Below are 17,803 nucleotides of genomic sequence, written 5' to 3'. Positions count from 1 at the left end.
GAGGGCAAATACCGATCATGGTCAGGGAGGATGGTGGCGATAAAGATGATAATACCAAAATACCAGTACCGATATCTCTACCTAAAGCGTTCTTGGACAAATTGCAGAGAATCATTGTACGCTTTGTTTGGGGCAACCGCCAGGCCAGAATAGCAGCACATGTTCTGACCAAGAGCGTGACATGGAGCTGCCAAATGTCAAACAATACTACAAGGCGGCTGTGATATCAGCAGTGATCACTTTTCAGGCAATAGAGAACAGACCTCAATGGACAGATATTGAATCACACTGGGCGGGTACACAAAATCTTAGGGCCACATATTGGACTCCGAAACACACACACGTAGCTTAGCACACACTGCCCTCCCCAGGACAACGCTTACCCTCCGAATGTAGGACCAACTCAGGCCGATCTAACTAGCCCCTCCGCTGCCGACATACGATCCCAGTACTTGGATCTCTCAGAGATGCACTCATATTTACAAGCTGTGCGATAAAGCCACAATTTCACCATTCCCAGATTTTCACTTTCAGTTTACTAGCAACTGCTCAATTTCACCATTTACTAGCAATTTCTACCGTTTAATAGGAACTGCTCCATAAAAGCTGACTGACAAATTATCTACCTTTGAAAAACTAGAATTTTGCCTACTGTTTATGGGTCCCAGCAATATGACACCTGTGGACGCAAAACTCACATTTCACTTCCTCATAAAACCATGTACCATCGATGCTGCTGGCCAGCAACCATCCCTCTAATACGACAGATCTGGGGTAATCTGACAGACTGCTCTCTGCTAGCGAATAAAATCTACCCTCTACGAGACACGCGGTACTGCCGGACCCCAGGCCACCCACCCCCTACAGAAAACCTGGTTAGTTTTACTCCCTGCCGAAGCCTCCAATGATCTTATTGGAGAAAGAACAGTCTGTTGGATAAAGAGATTTCCCCATGCAGGGTTCAAACAATAATAATGTGCAAAGGGAGGGAAAAAAAATAAAAAAAATAAAAATGGGATATTGAATAAACACTCCAGTGAATAAAGAGCACTGTATATTTCAACAAAGAAATATTATCAAAGTCCTAAACTATTGGGTTTGATAGATGGACATCTAATAAACTACTGAGGAGAGGAACAAGCATTAGTGGAAGGGGCATTTATTATGATGCAGCCACGAGAGGAAACAGGACCCCTATCGCTGTGTGACAAAACATTAAGTGAAAATAAGCAGGAATGATTTGAGAGGAGAGAGACTTCTGTGCCATTAAATGTCTTTTAAAGGGATGATTAGTACCAATGAAGCAAAACCTATACATCACACATACACGCAGCACTGTTCAATCTAAAATATGAAGGAACATATATGAGGAAAGTATAAAAGAACGCGCCGGAGATGTCCGCATTTGAAAAGGACAAGTTCAGGTAAAACATTTACCTACACGTGGGAATGTCCAAGTCCCCAGACGGTGAAAGTGCCTCTTTAACACATATTTATTCAAGAATTTTTAAAGGGACACTATAGGCATCAAAACAACTTTAGCTTAATGAAGCAGTTTTGGTGTATAGATCATGCCCCTAAAATCTCATTACTTATTTACCATTCAAGCATAAAATGACTTGTTTCTGTAAACCTAGCCACACCTCCCCATGCTGTGACTCACACAGCCTGTATGACTTTTTTATTTTCAATAATATGTTAGTTAACTTGCTTTAGAAGTTTTAATCTCCTGCTCTGTAAATTGAACTTTAATCAAATACAGAAGGATCCTGCATAATCTAGAAGGCTATTAGCAAAACAGGAGAGAAGACATTCTAAATTAAACATACTTTGCAATAAAGAAAGTTTAAACATTAGATCTCCATTTACAGGAAGTGTTTATAAAGGCTGTGTAAGTCACATGCAGAGTGGTGTGGCTAGGGCTGCATAAACAAAGTGATTTAACTCCTAAATGGCAGAGAATTGAGCATGGAGACTGCACTGGAATGATATATACATTACAGGAACACCTATAGTGTTAAAACTATTCCCACCCCATAGAGTAAAAAAAAAAAAAAAAAAAAAAAATATTAATTATATATATATATATATATATATATATATATATATATATATATATATATATATATATATCTATCTCCCCTTATTTCCAAAGCCAGGCGAGTACCGCCGGCGCTGTCTCCGTCCCTAACCAGCCTCCTTGGCTGACATCAGAATTGATGATCTCAGCCAATCACAATGCTTTTCCCCCAAATCAGTGTTTGTCTGAGTGACCGCCACTGGAGGTGTTCCTAGACTAATGCTAACACTGACTTTTCTCTGAAAAGACAGTGTTTAGATTAAAAAGCCTGCAGGGACTGACTATTCTCACCAGAACAACTACAATAAGCAGTATTTGTTCTGGTGACTATAGTGTCCCTTTAAGCTCAAGTTATTTTGGTGCTTATAGTGCCCTTTTAATGTAGAGGAGCACAAGACCCCTCTAATGCAAGAGGGTAGCTAACTATGTCCTGATAACCGTTGCAACTCGAGAATTTTATGTTGAGGCTCTGTCACTTCTGAGTATATCAAAGATTGTTTATGATACACTCATACCTACTGCTCTGAAATGCCAATGCAATCAAAAGATAGAAAAAGAGACTTTGTCAAATATGTGGTCTACTCCCACGGCTGATGTTAGAGACAGTGCAGAGAAGGCTTCCTCTCATGGGATCCTCCATAGAAGTCTGTATTGTACATTTGCACATATATGAGAGTATGACAGCGACAAACCTCTGTGAGCAGAGGATGGAAGAGTTTGGGATAACTAGATTGCCTTTCAATCTGTCCATCACACACACCAAGTGGTTATGTCACCTTTAGGGGTCAGAAAGCGACAGCCACTTTGAAAGGGACTCTCCAGGCTAGATTTCATATACAGGTTTTTTTCTCTGCCACATAGTTTGATTAGTTCCCCCCCCCCCCATCTTTTCTGATTTTACGCTTTGATGGAACATATTAGCTATATAAAATGGTTTAGCTGTTCATGTCCAATTTAATTGAAGGTTCATGCAAAAGACTTACTAAAAAGTAACGCTGCGATTGAAAATCCCCAAATAACTCACTTGCAGATTACTAACACAAGGTACAAGTGCCCAGCTTATTGGTGGCTTATAAGAGGGATTCTGGTGACAAATCCATTTAACAGAATGCTAACACTGGATTCTCAATCCACTAATGCGAAAGCAAAATATTGAAGAGAAAGCAGATTACTGAAATGCTGTTGAACTGCTCTGGGTCTTTGAACTTTACACAAAACAAAATACACTGCAAAAATACGTCTATATTAACGCATCATGTGGGAAAAAGAACTATGTAGACAAACATCTTCTGCTGAATCCCTAAAGATAAATAATAAAAATCACAAAACAAACATCACTGTCATGGCGAACACTCCCGTCTCTCGACACTAGGCTATAGAGTAACTTAAGCTTCTGCTTTATCCTAGTGCAAAAGGGCACTCAATGTACAATACGAAGTTATCATCATGTACACAGTATCTACATATTCTGGTACAATTTTACAAAGGGGATAAAACCAGCAAAAACATTTTTTTTAAATAAAGTGTGAACAGTTCCTGCTATCCCTACTGCCCCAGAGAGGTGGATTCAAAGCTTACCGATTTTCTTTCTGTCCCCCTTATTGTTATCAGTTATTGTCTGTTCCAACCCTCCCCCCCCCCCCCCCCCCCCTTTTTTATTATTTTCTTTTGATCATGGCTGATCTTGTTACGTGAAGGAGTCCAAGTAGCATGCAAAAACTAGTTCAAAATATTAAAGCCTCCACATGTTAGCTGCACTGGAAAAACAGATTTACAAGAAAAATTACTGGTGTACAGTGGCTCATTTTTTCTTTTATTTGTAGTAAGGAGACTGTCCCACATGATATTAAAGGGACACTATAGTCACCTGAACAACTTTAGCTTAATGAAGCAGTTTTGGTGTATAGGACATGCCCCTGCAGCCTCACTGCTCAATCCTCTGCCATTTAGGAGTTAAATCCCTTTGTTTATGAACCCTAGTCACACCTCCCTGCATGTGACTTGCACAGCCTTCCATAAACACTTCCTGTAAAGAGAGCCCTATTTAGACTTTCTTTATTGCAAGTTCTGTTTAATTGAGATTTTCTTATCCCCTGCTATGTTAATAGCTTGCTAGACCCTGCAAGAGCCTCCTGTATGTGATTAAAGTTCAATTTAGAGATTGGGATACAATTATTTAAGGTAAATTACATCGGTTTGAAAGTGAAACCAGTTTTTTTCATGCAGGCTCTGTCAATCATAGCCAGGGGAGGTGTGGCTAGGGCTGCATAAACAGAAACAAAGTGATTTAACTCCTAAATGACAGTGAATTGAGCAGTGAAATTGCAGGGGAATGATCTATACACTAAAACTGCTTTATTTAGCTAAAGTAATTTAGGTGACTAAAGTGTACCTTTAAGTGAAACACCAGCCTTGTGACAATGGTGTTCAGTACAAGCCTTTAGGGCCAAGAAGTATCTGTAAACATTTTATGCAACAGCCTATCAATTTAGAAATATCTTCAAGGGGTGCCTGAATGAATTGTCTGTAGACCTTTAAAACCCACAAATGAAAATAAATACTTTTTTTTTAAAAAAATTGGAAATTTACAAAGGGAATTGTCGAAACATGTAAAACTAGTTACACATAATATCCCACACAGTATGTAACGGGTTAAAAAGTGTCAATATATCTTTCATGGAAGCTGTGAAGCTTCATTCTACGACACATCTGCCCATCAAAATGATATATGCGAACATATGTAAATTATCACAGGCCGTAGGGGGACTGGAAGAAAAGGACACAAACTGGAAAAGTGACCGCTAATGGACTCAAAACCTGAATGTACAGAAATACAGGAATAAAAACAAGTCAAAGTTTATTCTGACAACTGCCTTACAGCCAAAATATTACAATATAAAAATACTAGAGCTCATATTTGGATTATTTTGCACAGCATATAATCTGATCCTTAGTGTGGCAGAAATGCCTCTGCCACGTGGGGCCTGCTTGCCAGCCTCTTGCCGAAAGACTATGGGCCCTTTAACCCCTTAAGGACCAAACTTCTGGAATAAAAGGGAATCATGACATGTCACACGTCATGTGTCCTTAAGGGGTTAAAAACTCATGTGATTTATGTACTTTTGTACTCCAGAAAGAGACCGAACGTTGGTCCTAATTCCCTGGAACTGTTTTGGGCATATGCAGGACCATATGCCTGTTTGGTCAAAATTATGACTTCCATGGAAATCCCGAACCCCTGAACCGATCTGGGTGATTTTTGGATATGTTGGTCCCCCAGATCGGGGCAACAAGGGAAAATTACTTTTGTGGGGTTTCCATGTGTTTTGGGGGTACTTTCGGGTTATTGTAAAGTTTATGTTTCCTGTGCCTGGAGACAATTGGGTTTAGTACAGTTCTTGGCTCAATTTTCTCTCAGGCACAGGGAGGGATTATCCTGTTTTGTGTGGGAGCCAATGTAATTACAGTGTGTACTTTGTCACAGTACCCTCTCAGGTCCAGTGGTGAATGCCCCTGGTATATGTTATGGAAAACCCCTTGCATGGGGACTCATAAGGCCAATTGTGGCTGCCATTAAACAGTTCAACTTCACCCTCAACACAACCTTCGAAGGCTCGCTGCCTGGGTGTTCTTTTTGACTCCAACCTCTCCTTCACCCCTCATGTCCAATTAATAGCCAAATCCTGTCGCTTCCATCTCAAAAACATAGCACGCATCCGCCCCTATTTAACCCTGGATGCGGCTAAGGTGCTGGTCTATGCTCTTGTTCTCTCTCACCTTGACTACTGCAATACCCTTCTCGGTGGTCTTACGTGTTCCCAGATTGCACCACTGCCATCTATAATGAATGCAGCGGCGAGCCTCATTTTCCTGTCCGCTCGCACCTCCCATGCCTCCCCGCTCTGTCAGTCCCTGCATTGGCTTCCACTTAGGTATAAGGCACAATTTAAATTTCTGGTGCTTGCTTACAAGTCCCTACATAATGCTGCTTCAGCCTACCTATCCTCCCTAATACACAAGTATGTCCTGTCGAGGCCCCTACGCATATCCTCTCTCAGTACTCCCACCTACGCTCGCCTCCAAGATTTTTCCAGGGCTGCACCTCTTCTGTGGAACTCCCCTTCTCCGTAAGAATTTCACCCAGTCTCCACTAATTAAAAAAAAAAATCATTGAAAACTCACTTCTTAAAGAAAGCATATCAATTAAACTGTTAGCAGGTTTTAATCCCCCATGACTCCTCTCCTTCAACTGTCAAAAATTACCTACTAAGCCCTCAGTGAATACTTTTCTAACAACCTACTTCGTATCCCTACTTTTACCCTTTGTGTAACTATATCCCACTCCCTCTAGAACGTAAGCTCATTGAGCAGGGTCCTCAACCTCTGTTCCTGTACGTCCAGTTGTCTGGTTACAATTACATGTCTGTTAGTCCACCCATTGTACAGCGCTACAGAATCTGATGGCGCTATATACATAATAAAATACCACAAAGCTACCATCTATATCACTAGCTTAGTAGAGGTTTACCCACTGGAAGCAGGATCCCTGACTTGGGTGCAGGGTGGGTGGAGGACACCAGCTAAGGGTCTACAGTGCTGATGATTTCTTGTGGAGTGCTTGGAAGTACTCAGTTACTAGAAAGCAGTGATTGGTGAATGCACCCAGCTCGCAGGAGGACAATACTGAACTCAGTCAGCTGCAGACTAGAGTGACACATCCCCACTGGACCGCCAGTGTCTGCAGTGCCCCCCCCCTAACAAAATTGTAAGACGAAGGGAGGGGGGACAATGTTTTGTTGCTTTTTGTTTTTTTAAATCATTCATACATACATATACAGGCTCTATACCAGCCTACACATACACACACTGAAGGGACGTAGTCTGGAGTACAAACATTTGTCACATCTCGAAAGCGAGGCTTGGAACATGACGGAGCTCCGCCGTGATAAGTCCCTCTTTTAGTAAAAAAGAGGCATGAACTGCAGCATATTTCTTAATTAATGGAAATAACACACAGGTACATAAGTAACAATGCATTATCCCCTTATTAAGGGGGTATATAAACAAGACCAGTAAACCAAAAATCATTGCAACATTCTAACGGGCTGAGGAAGCAACGATCCAGTAGTGAAACATTCTGGGAAGGACTGGAATATTGTTATTGGACATTGTTCTTTTTTATGTTTTCAAATAAATATTTTTACTTTATTTTTAATATTCATTTTGGTTTTCGGTATCCTGCTATACACAAAGAATAGCAGTGTAATCCCAAACTACAAAGTGTGCAGAAATAGAGCCGAACTTAGGCTCTATATTTGTGAGTCTTCACTTGGCTTATAACTTTACATAAACAATACAGTACCATACTACTCTATGTCCCCCTCTTGTATACACTCTAATTAGGATTGGACGCTTGCATCCATCAGGGGTGGGTCGCCTTAACTGACCCGAAAGCTATTCCAACCAGAGCTAGGTTCATTAGCTCTCTGCTTGTGAGTGTTCCATTTTTTATTTATACCCCCTATATTTAAGAGCTCTACACCATGATTTGTCATTTATACTTTTAGGTCACTTGGATTGTTTATATTGATTTAACGTAACAGATTATTAATTTTATCAAGCGCTGCACTAATTATTTTTTTTTTTTAAGATTTTATCTTGTACAGCTGCTAGATCTATATAAGCAGACTTGATAACCACTAAGGTATTACATAATAAGGTAGTATGTAAAGAGTTTATAACTTGCACGCGGCCCTTGGATAAATCTTGTTTTTTATGCGACCTTCTGATTACTTAAGGTTGGACAGACCTGATCTATGCTTTAGCCCACAAGACATACAAGCACTTGAACACAGCTTAATATAGTCTGTGGGACAGTGAATTCACAAGATCTCAGATAAATACGTTGTAGATGGGAATGTTTCACTGATCCCTCTTATAACTAGCAAGGCATTAATTTATTTCATGTTTCACTGATCTTTTAACCCTCCACTCATTCTAAGACAAATCAATTCATTGCTTAAATCACTTAGAAATACTCCTATCTTAATAAAGCTAGCTGAATATTAAACTGTAAGGCACTGCTGGCTCAGTTTCCCACACTGGATGACTGTCAACTACACATCCCAAGATACCACAGGGAAAAAGAGTAGGACACAACAACAGCTGCGTTGGGAACAAGTAGATAGACGACAACTGTTTTGGGATCTTGTCAACAAGAAACATGACATCGAGGAACCAGACACAAATTAAATAAAAAATTAAGAGGCAACCAGCAAAGACAATACAGAGTGATATGAGTGGACACGATTAGATATTATGTATGATGCATGCAGTTTGTCCCACAAGCCTGTAGATATAAAGATCTTGGACAGGCCTCTCTACATCTGTCCTAGCAAAATCACACAACTATGGGAACAGGTGACAAACATGGAAGCTTATATATAGAAGGCCACATCACAGAGAAGTGTTGAAAGGTCACTTGAAAGTATATCTGGACACGGGGACTGTTCCAGTTTGAAATTTGTAATTTCATTCTAACAGCGGATACAAGTTCTATTTTGATAACTAAGTTAACATGCCAACGTGGGCACCAGTGAATAAATCATATCAGTGTTGCCCAGAGTAACTTTCCAGCTGAGAAATGCAATTCCTCTCATGCTCAGCCATACACAGATACTCATCTGTTTAGGACAGCAGCGGCAATAATGGTGCTTGCAGTTGCAGCACACGCTGACTGATTAATCGAAGTGTTAAAGAATGTTATAGAAATCAAAACGCAAAGTCCGAGCAACAAAATTCCTAAAGTAAAGGCCAAAAACATTTTTTTTTTTAAAAAAAAGCCGTCTAGTGACACAAACTGCAGCTAAAGAGGGATTTGTTTATAACGGAGTTCACAAATCTTGCCATAATAAACAGCAGTAAATAAATTAGAACACAGTACAACCACCCAACTGTATGTCATACGTGACGTAGAGAACAGACGGAATACAAGATAAATCTATGAGATTATTCACTGATTACAGAGTATCTGACTAGCCAGGCCTAATCAGAAAATGACTCACTACTGTCACACAACTTTTGCTGTACACCTTTATGTACCAACATGGCCATTATTCAGAATATTGACAAGCCAACCACGTGATCACATCAGGTGTTTCAGTAAAAGTATAATTTAATAGGAGAATGACAGTAAGCAAATACCACAATCTGGATGTCAGCCAACATTGTGTAGAAATGGGTCACCACACGCGAATGTGATGCAATACTAAACCTGCAAATAAAAGGAAACCCACTCATTGCAAATACATTCTATAACATATTGTAATAGTTTGCTTAATCACCAAGTGCCAGATATTATGCTGAAAATTAAGTACTGTAACAGCCTGAGACTGATCATACAGATAAATATGTGTCACTCAGAATCAACAAGGTGCATTCTTGTATTCTAGGCCCATCCATTCTCCCTGAAGACATTTAAGGGGGGTTAAAGCAAGGAACCAGCTATTGATTAAATATAGGTCTGCACATACTGCCGTGTGCAGGACAGGCACTCGTATACTACTAGCTGTGCAAAGTACACAAAAAAGTTCAATCACTAAACAACTAACTGCAGAACTGAAAACAGTCACATCTGGGCAATTCTAGTAAACATTCTGCAATTCAGTTTTCAATTCACCGCAGCCAACTGTTAAGTGATTAAACCCCAATGTGGTGGTGTTTTGGGGATTAGTAATTAAATTGAGAATATATTTTCACAGAGAATGCTTGTAGCTGTTGGGTACGCACACGTGTTCAGAGTAAATTCTGTATACTCCTTTCCACTCAGCATTACATACCAGTAAATTACTGCAGGCCTCTCTCATTAATAGCATCACCACAAGGAAATGGTGTACAACACACCAGGGACACTAGCAAGTATAACTATGCCAAGGACACTATATAGGCACCAAAACATCTTTAACTTAATAAGGCAATTTTGGTGTATAGGTAGTGCCCCTTGCAGCCTCACTGGTCAATTACGGTATCTGCCATTTAGAAGTTCGCTTTGATTTGCACCCTAGGCACACCACCTTAAGTAAGTTACATCTGGTTAAAAGTGAAACCAGTTTGTTTGTTTTCATGCAGGCTGTCAGTCACTGCCAGGGGAGGTGTGACTAAAGCTTCATAAACAGAGACAAAACTGACTACTCCTAAATGGCAGTGAATTAATCAGGGGGTAGTTTTAGTGACTATATTGTCACTTTAAAATTAATTATGCATCTGTACAGTTACGATACAATTATAACAAGATTAAAACAGGCTGCCTTATTTTGCATGATTAAGTCCCTAAAACTGATACAAAGTAGAGTAATTCATTACACCAAAAGTCTGCTGAAATGCTAAATTCACATGATTTGAAACAGTTCAGACATAAGAAATGTACAGGCTATTCACCAAGCTATTCACCCCCCCCCCCCCCCCCCCCCCCGTGTACACAGAGTGTGAGGTGCTGGCTGTGCCCCCCCCCCTGTGTGTACACAGAGTGTGAGGTGCTGGCTGTGCCCCCCCCCCCTGTGTGTACACAGAGTGTGAGGTGCTGGCTGTGCCCCCCCCCTGTGTGTACACAGAGGGTGAGGTGCTGGCTGTGGCCCCCCCCTGTGTGTACACAGAGGGTGAGGTGCTGGCTGTGCCCCCCCTGTGTGTACACAGAGTGTGAGGTGCTGGCTGTGCCCCCCCCCCCCCCCTGTGTGTACACAGAGTGTGAGGTGCTGGCTGTGCCCCCCCCCCCTGTGTGTACACAGAGTGTGAGGTGCTGGCTGTGCCCCCCCCCCCTGTGTGTACACAGAGTGTGAGGTGCTGGCTGTGCCCCCCCCCCCGTGTGTACACAGAGTGTGAGGTGCTGGCTGTGGCCCCCCCCTGTGTGTACACAGAGTGTGAGGTGCTGGCTGTGCCCCCCCCCCCCTGTGTGTACACAGAGTGTGAGGTGCTGGCTGTGCCCCCCCCCCCTGTGTGTACACAGAGTGTGAGGTGCTGGCTGTGGCCCCCCCCTGTGTGTACACAGAGTGTGAGGTGCTGGCTGTGCCCCCCCCCCGTGTGTACACAGAGTGTGAGGTGCTGGCTGTTCCCCCCTACCCTGTGTGTACACAGAGTGTGAGGTGCTGGCTGTGGCCCCCCCCTGTGTGTACACAGAGTGTGAGGTGCTGGCTGTGGCCCCCCCTGTGTGTACACAGAGTGTGAGGTGCTGGCTGTGCCCCCCCCCTGTGTGTACACAGAGGGTGAGGTGCTGGCTGTGGCCCCCCCCTGTGTGTACACAGAGGGTGAGGTGCTGGCTGTGCCCCCCCTGTGTGTACACAGAGTGTGAGGTGCTGGCTGTGCCCCCCCCCCCTGTGTGTACACAGAGTGTGAGGTGCTGGCTGTGCCCCCCCCCCCTGTGTGTACACAGAGTGTGAGGTGCTGGCTGTGCCCCCCCCCCCCGTGTGTACACAGAGTGTGAGGTGCTGGCTGTGGCCCCTGTGTGTACACAGAGTGTGAGGTGCTGGCTGTGGCCCCTGTGTGTACACAGAGTGTGAGGTGCTGGCTGTGGCCCCTGTGTGTACACAGAGTGTGAGGTGCTGGCTGTGGCCCCTGTGTGTACACAGAGTGTGAGGTGCTGGCTGTGGCCCCTGTGTGTACACAGAGTGTGAGGTGCTGGCTGTGGCCCCTGTGTGTACACAGAGTGTGAGGTGCTGGCTGTGGCCCCTGTGTGTACACAGAGTGTGAGGTGCTGGCTGTGGCCCCTGTGTGTACACAGAGTGTGAGGTGCTGGCTGTGGCCCCTGTGTATACACAGAGTGTGAGGTGCTGGCTGTGGCCCCTGTGTATACACAGAGTGTGAGGTGCTGGCTGTGGCCCCTGTGTATACACAGAGTGTGAGGTGATGGCTGTGGCCCCTGTGTATACACAGAGTGTGAGGTGCTGGCTGTGGCCCCTGTGTGTACACAGAGTGTGAGGTGCTGGCTGTGGCCCCTGTGTGTACACAGAGTGTGAGGTGCTGGCTGTGGCCCCTGTGTGTACACAGAGTCTGAGGTGCTGGCTGTGGCCCCTGTGTGTACACAGAGTCTGAGGTGCTGGCTGTGGCCCCTGTGTGTATACAGAGTGTGAGGTGCTGGCTGTGGCCCCTGTGTGTACACAGAGTCTGAGGTGCTGGCTGTGGCCCCTGTGTGTATACAGAGTGTGAGGTGCTGGCTGTGGCCCTTGTGTATACACAGAGTGTGAGGTGCTGGCTGTGGCCCCCTACCTCCGTGGGTACGAGGTGCTTGTCCTCTCCAGGCCCCATGTCTCGGGCTCGGGGGGTGAGGGGCTGGTCTCAGGCGGGGGACATGGTCGGATAGCAGGGCCCTGCACACAGCTCGCTGCCAGGAGCAGACGCAATCAATGGAAAAATGGCCGCTGTGTTCACGCGAGACTGGCGTGACGTAACGTCCGCCCGGACACAAGGCGTTCCCATCACCATAGCAACGGCCGTGAGCGAGTACCAAGATGGCGTCAGTGCTCTTTTCCAGGTGCTCCCCATCAAGCCAAGATGGAGAGTCACTGTCCAGGGTGTAATAAGGGATAGAGTTACATCTACACAAACAAACATCAATGAGAATATACCTATAACGACACCCACCTGCCAAAACCCTCAGGGTTAGAATTAAAAACTATATTTAAATTTTACAGAGAAACAAATACAGTGTGTCATTCAGTGCAAACACCAGGTATACATTCCTTATTAGGGGAGAAATTATCTTTATAAATAAATAAGAGAGAGAGAGATAGATGGACAAATAGGTAGATAGATGGATGGATAGAGAAAGAGATGGATGGATAGATAGATGAATTGATAGATAGATAGATAGATAGATAGATACATAGATAGATAGATAGATAGATGGATGGATTGATAGAGAAAGAGATATATGGATGGACAGATAGATGGATTGATATAAAGATGGACAGATAGATAGATGGATGGACAGATAGATAGATATATGGATGGACAGACAAATAGATAGGTAGATAGATGGATGGATAGAGAAATAGATAGATAGATAGATAGATAGATAGATAGATGGATGGATGGACAAATACATAGGTAGATAGATAGATGGATGGATAGAGAAAGAGATAGATAGATGGATGGACAGATAGATGGATTGATAGATAGATGGACAGATAGATATATGGGCAGATAGATGGATGGACAGATAGATAGATGGATAGATAGATAGATAGATAGATATATAGATATATAGATAGATGGATTGATAGATAGATGGACAGACAGATAGATAGATGATAGATTGATAGATAGATAGATAGATGGATGGACAGATAAATAGATGGACAGATAGACAGGCATATAGATATATGGGCAGATAGAGAGATAGATGGACAGATAGATGGATGGATGGACAGATAGATAGATGAATGGACAGATAGATGGATTCATAGATAGATGGACAGATAGATAGATGGACAGATAGACAGACAGATAGACATATGGGCAGATAGATGGATGGACAGATAGATGGATAGATAGATAGATAGATGGATTGATAGATGGGCAGATAGATAGATAGATAGATAGATAGATAGATAGATAGATAGATGGATGGACAGATGGGTAGATGGACAGATAGATAGATAGATAGATAGATAGATAGATGGACAGATAGAGAGATAGATGGATGGATGGATGGACAGATAGATAGATGGGCAGATAGAGAGATGGACAGATAGAGATATAGATGGATGGATGGACAGATAGACAGACAGATAGATAGATGGATGGACAGATGGATAGATGGACAGATAGATAGATGGGCAGATAGAGAGATGGACAGATAGAGATATAGATGGATGGATGGACAGATAGACAGACAGATAGATAGATGGATGGACAGATGGATAGATGGACAGATAGATAGATAGATGGACAGATAGAGAGATAGATGGATGGATGGATGGACAGATAGATAGATAGATGGGGACAGATAGATAGATGGACAGGTAGATAGATAGATGGACAGATAGATAGATGGGCAGATAGAGAGATGGACAGATAGAGATATAGATGGATGGATGGACAGATAGACAGACAGATAGATAGATGGATGGACAGATGGATAGATGGACAGATAGATAGATAGATAGATGGACAGATAGAGAGATAGATGGATGGATGGATGGACAGATAGATAGATAGATGGGGACAGATTGATAGATGGACAGGTAGATAGATAGATGGACAGATAGATAGATGGACAGATAGATAGATAGATAGATAGATAGATAGATAGATAGATAGATAGATGAATGGACAGATAGATAGATGGGCAGATAGATAGAAAGATAGATAGATGGACAGATAGATTGATGGATGGATAAACGGATAGATAGATAGATAGATGGACCGATAGAGAGAGAGATAGATAGATTGATAGATGGACAAATATTGAGAGAGAGAGATAGATAGATTGATAGGTGGATGGATAGATGGATGGACGGATAGATAGATGGACAGATAGATTGATAGATAGATAGATAGATAGATGGACAGATAGATGGACAGACAGATAGATGGATAGATAGATAGATAGATAGATAGATAGATAGATAGATAGATAGATGGACAGATAGAGAGATGGATGGATGGATGGATGGACAGATAGATAGATAGATGGGGACAGATAGATAGATGGACAGATAAAGAGATAGGTGGATGGGTGGACAGACAGATTGATAGATGGACAGGTAGATAGATGGACAGATAGATAGATGGACAGATAGATGAATGGACAGATAGATAGATGGGCAGATAGATAGAAAGATAGATAGATGGACAGATAGATTGATGGATGAACGGATGAACGGATAGATAGAAAGATGGACCGATAGAGAGAGAGATAGATAGATTGATAGATGGACAGATATATATAGAGAGAGATAGATAGATAGATTGATAGGTGGATGGATAGATGGATGGACGGATAGATAGATGGACAGATAGATTGATAGATAGATAGATGGACAGATAGATGGACAGACAGATAGATGGATAGATAGATAGATAGATAGACAGATGTCGAGTGGGTCAAATAATACAAAGACTGCTCTCAAATAAGAACATATTGTCTATCAGTCTTCTCCTCCTATTGTAAATTATCTCAAGAAAATACCCCCTCAGGTTGTAATTGATATTTCCTATATTACAGCTTTCTACATACCCCAATTGCTTTGCAACGTCTATGGAGTCATAGAACTTATCTAAATCACACATAAAAACTTTTGGATTAGCTTTTTAAATTATTTAATATTCTTGGATAAACTTTTAAAATTATTATTTTCTTAATTATATCAATATATAAAAAAAAATCAAATATTAAAAAAGGTTTTCTACATTTTAAACATTTATCATAAATATTTACAATTATTTAATATGAGTGGGCGTGACCGGAAGCCATGCGAGTCGGATACCTTAATTAGAGTTCCGCAACATGGAACCCGGTTATTAGTGTATCTACGGGCTAAATCTAGCTAACAAATACAATATTGCGGTCATGTCGCAAAACAAATCAAAACAGCAACAAGAAAAAGCCAATAAATGGCATTTCTTCCAACACAAACAGGCTGCCTGTCGCTTTGGAAATCCAAGATGGCACTGAAGGCCTAACGACTGAGGACTCTGTACAAGGCCTAGAATCCCTCACAAAGGAGTTCTTACAAGCCTCTTTGGAAGCAATGTCTGCCAAAGTAATTGCAATCTGACATAAATTTACAATAATTGGAAATCAGAACTTTACATATGATAAAGAAGTTCAGTGAATATGAGGAAAGCCCACAATTCTATTGCAGGAAATGGTGCAATGCCTGGACGCATGTGAATTGAAACTGGCCGACATGAAGGACAAGTCAAGGCAGAATAATGACCGACTAAGGGGTGTCCCTGAATTGGTAAAACCTCCGGACCTTTATGAATATGTCTTGTGCCTGTTTAAGCATATGGTCCCAAATTTGCCACAAGATCTATTCCTACTAGATAGAGTCCATAGACTCCAATGCCCCCCACATGTTCCGGATTCAGAAATGTGATCTTTTCAGCCGACTTCTACCATGCCAATTAAGTACTGCTGAAAAATAGTCGCACAAAACGGGACTTATCATTTTAATATTCCAATGTAAAAATTTTCACCGACCTCCCCGCTGCTGCTCTCCAGACCAGGAGGACCTACCAGAAAGTAATCAAAACATTATGAGAGCACTGCATTCTGTAGCGATTGGGATTTACGACCTGTTTATTGGTATCCAGAAATGGAGTGACCATTACGATCAATACTCCTGAAGAAGGCTCTGTCAGGGCTCCGCGGGCAGCGGTGAGGGGAGGCTGCAATCCTCTCGCAGCACTAACCCTCGGTCCGTCGCCGCCCGCGGTCCCCTCTCCCCTTACCGATAAGCGAGCGGCGTCCTCTCCTCTTGACACGCCGCTCGCGTCCTCCTCTCCTCCTCCCAGCGGCAGCATGTCTAACGCTGCACGCTGGGAGCCGGCACTATTATCTAAGCGCCGGGGTCACTCACGTGACCCGGCGTTAAAGCTACAGTGCAACAAACACAGTGGGGGGTATAGATATCCCCCACGTGTGTTTGTTAATACTGATTGGTGGTTAGCCAATCAGGATTCAGGCTAGGATTTAAATACTTACCTTTCCTGTCTATCTGTGCCCTGTTGTGGTCTTTGCTTTATAGTATCGATTGTGAACGTGTGCTTTCTGGTTACGTACCCTCTGGCTTGTTATACTGACTTTGTGACTTTCTCCTACCCTTTGACCTCGGCTTGTTTCTCGTTATTCTGTTTTCTGGTTCCCCTTACTCGGCTTGTCTCCTGACTATTCTTTGTGTGCTTAGCCCGGCCACTCTAAGGACCGGTACAGCACACTTTCTGTGTGTGTGTCTGTGTGTGTGTTAGCGTGTTGGGTTCCCCGGAATCGTGACATTACAACAGGGCCATAATGGAACCTGCTGACATACCACAGCTCCTAGTTAATCAGGAGGCTAGAATGGATGGCTTGGACCACCGTATGGATCAGTTTGCTCAAGCTTTGCAGACCATACTGGCTCGTACTGCACACCTGCAGCCTGCCGTCCAGGAGGCGGTTGCTGCTGTGCCCGAACCCATTGCCACTCCAGTACCCGTTCCTGCTCATGTAGTCCATATGACACCGCCACAGCGCTATAGTGGTGACCCAGCATTGTGTCGTGGTTTCCTCAATCAAATTGACATCCATTTGGTGATGAATCCACGTTCCTATCCCACCGACAGATCCAAAATTGGAAGCTATACTGTCCTGGCCCCTTCCCCAAGGACTTAAGGCAATACAGCGATTTATAGGGTTTGCCAATTATTATAGAAAGTTTGTTAAAAACTTCTCATCCATTATTTCCCCTATCACTAAACTGACAAAAAAGGGTTTACACCCCAGGGTTTGGAATCCTAATGCTATTGTGGCCTTCGAGACTCTAAAAAAAGGCATTTGCCACTGCCCCTGTGTTACACCATCCTGATCCTTCCCTTCCCTTTGTACTGGAAGTAGACGCCTCTGAATCAGGTATAGGAGCAGTGTTGTCACAAAGACAATCGTATGACGAACCCCTCCTTCCCTGTGGTTACTTTTCTAAACGCTTGTCAGAGTCTGAAAAGAATTACGACGTTGGGAACAGGGAA

At 42.9% G+C, this 17,803-nt stretch overlaps 1 protein-coding gene across 1 annotated transcript in view; it reads right to left on the bottom strand.

The window, feature by feature from the left end:
• Positions 1-12,483, bottom strand: part of USP47 (ubiquitin specific peptidase 47) — a 47,520-nt gene extending 35,037 nt beyond the window's left edge. The window contains exon 1 of the mRNA XM_063437948.1: positions 12,338-12,483. Coding sequence (XP_063294018.1) covers positions 12,338-12,376 — 39 coding nt within the window. The 5' untranslated portion in view covers positions 12,377-12,483. The remainder of the gene's footprint in view (positions 1-12,337) is intronic.
• Positions 12,484-17,803: the final 5,320 nt, after the last annotated feature.

This window comes from Pelobates fuscus, chromosome 12 (assembly GCF_036172605.1).
Source record: "Pelobates fuscus isolate aPelFus1 chromosome 12, aPelFus1.pri, whole genome shotgun sequence".
Lineage (NCBI taxonomy): Eukaryota > Metazoa > Chordata > Amphibia > Anura > Pelobatidae > Pelobates > Pelobates fuscus.
This window is presented reverse-complemented; position numbering and strand designations above follow the sequence as displayed.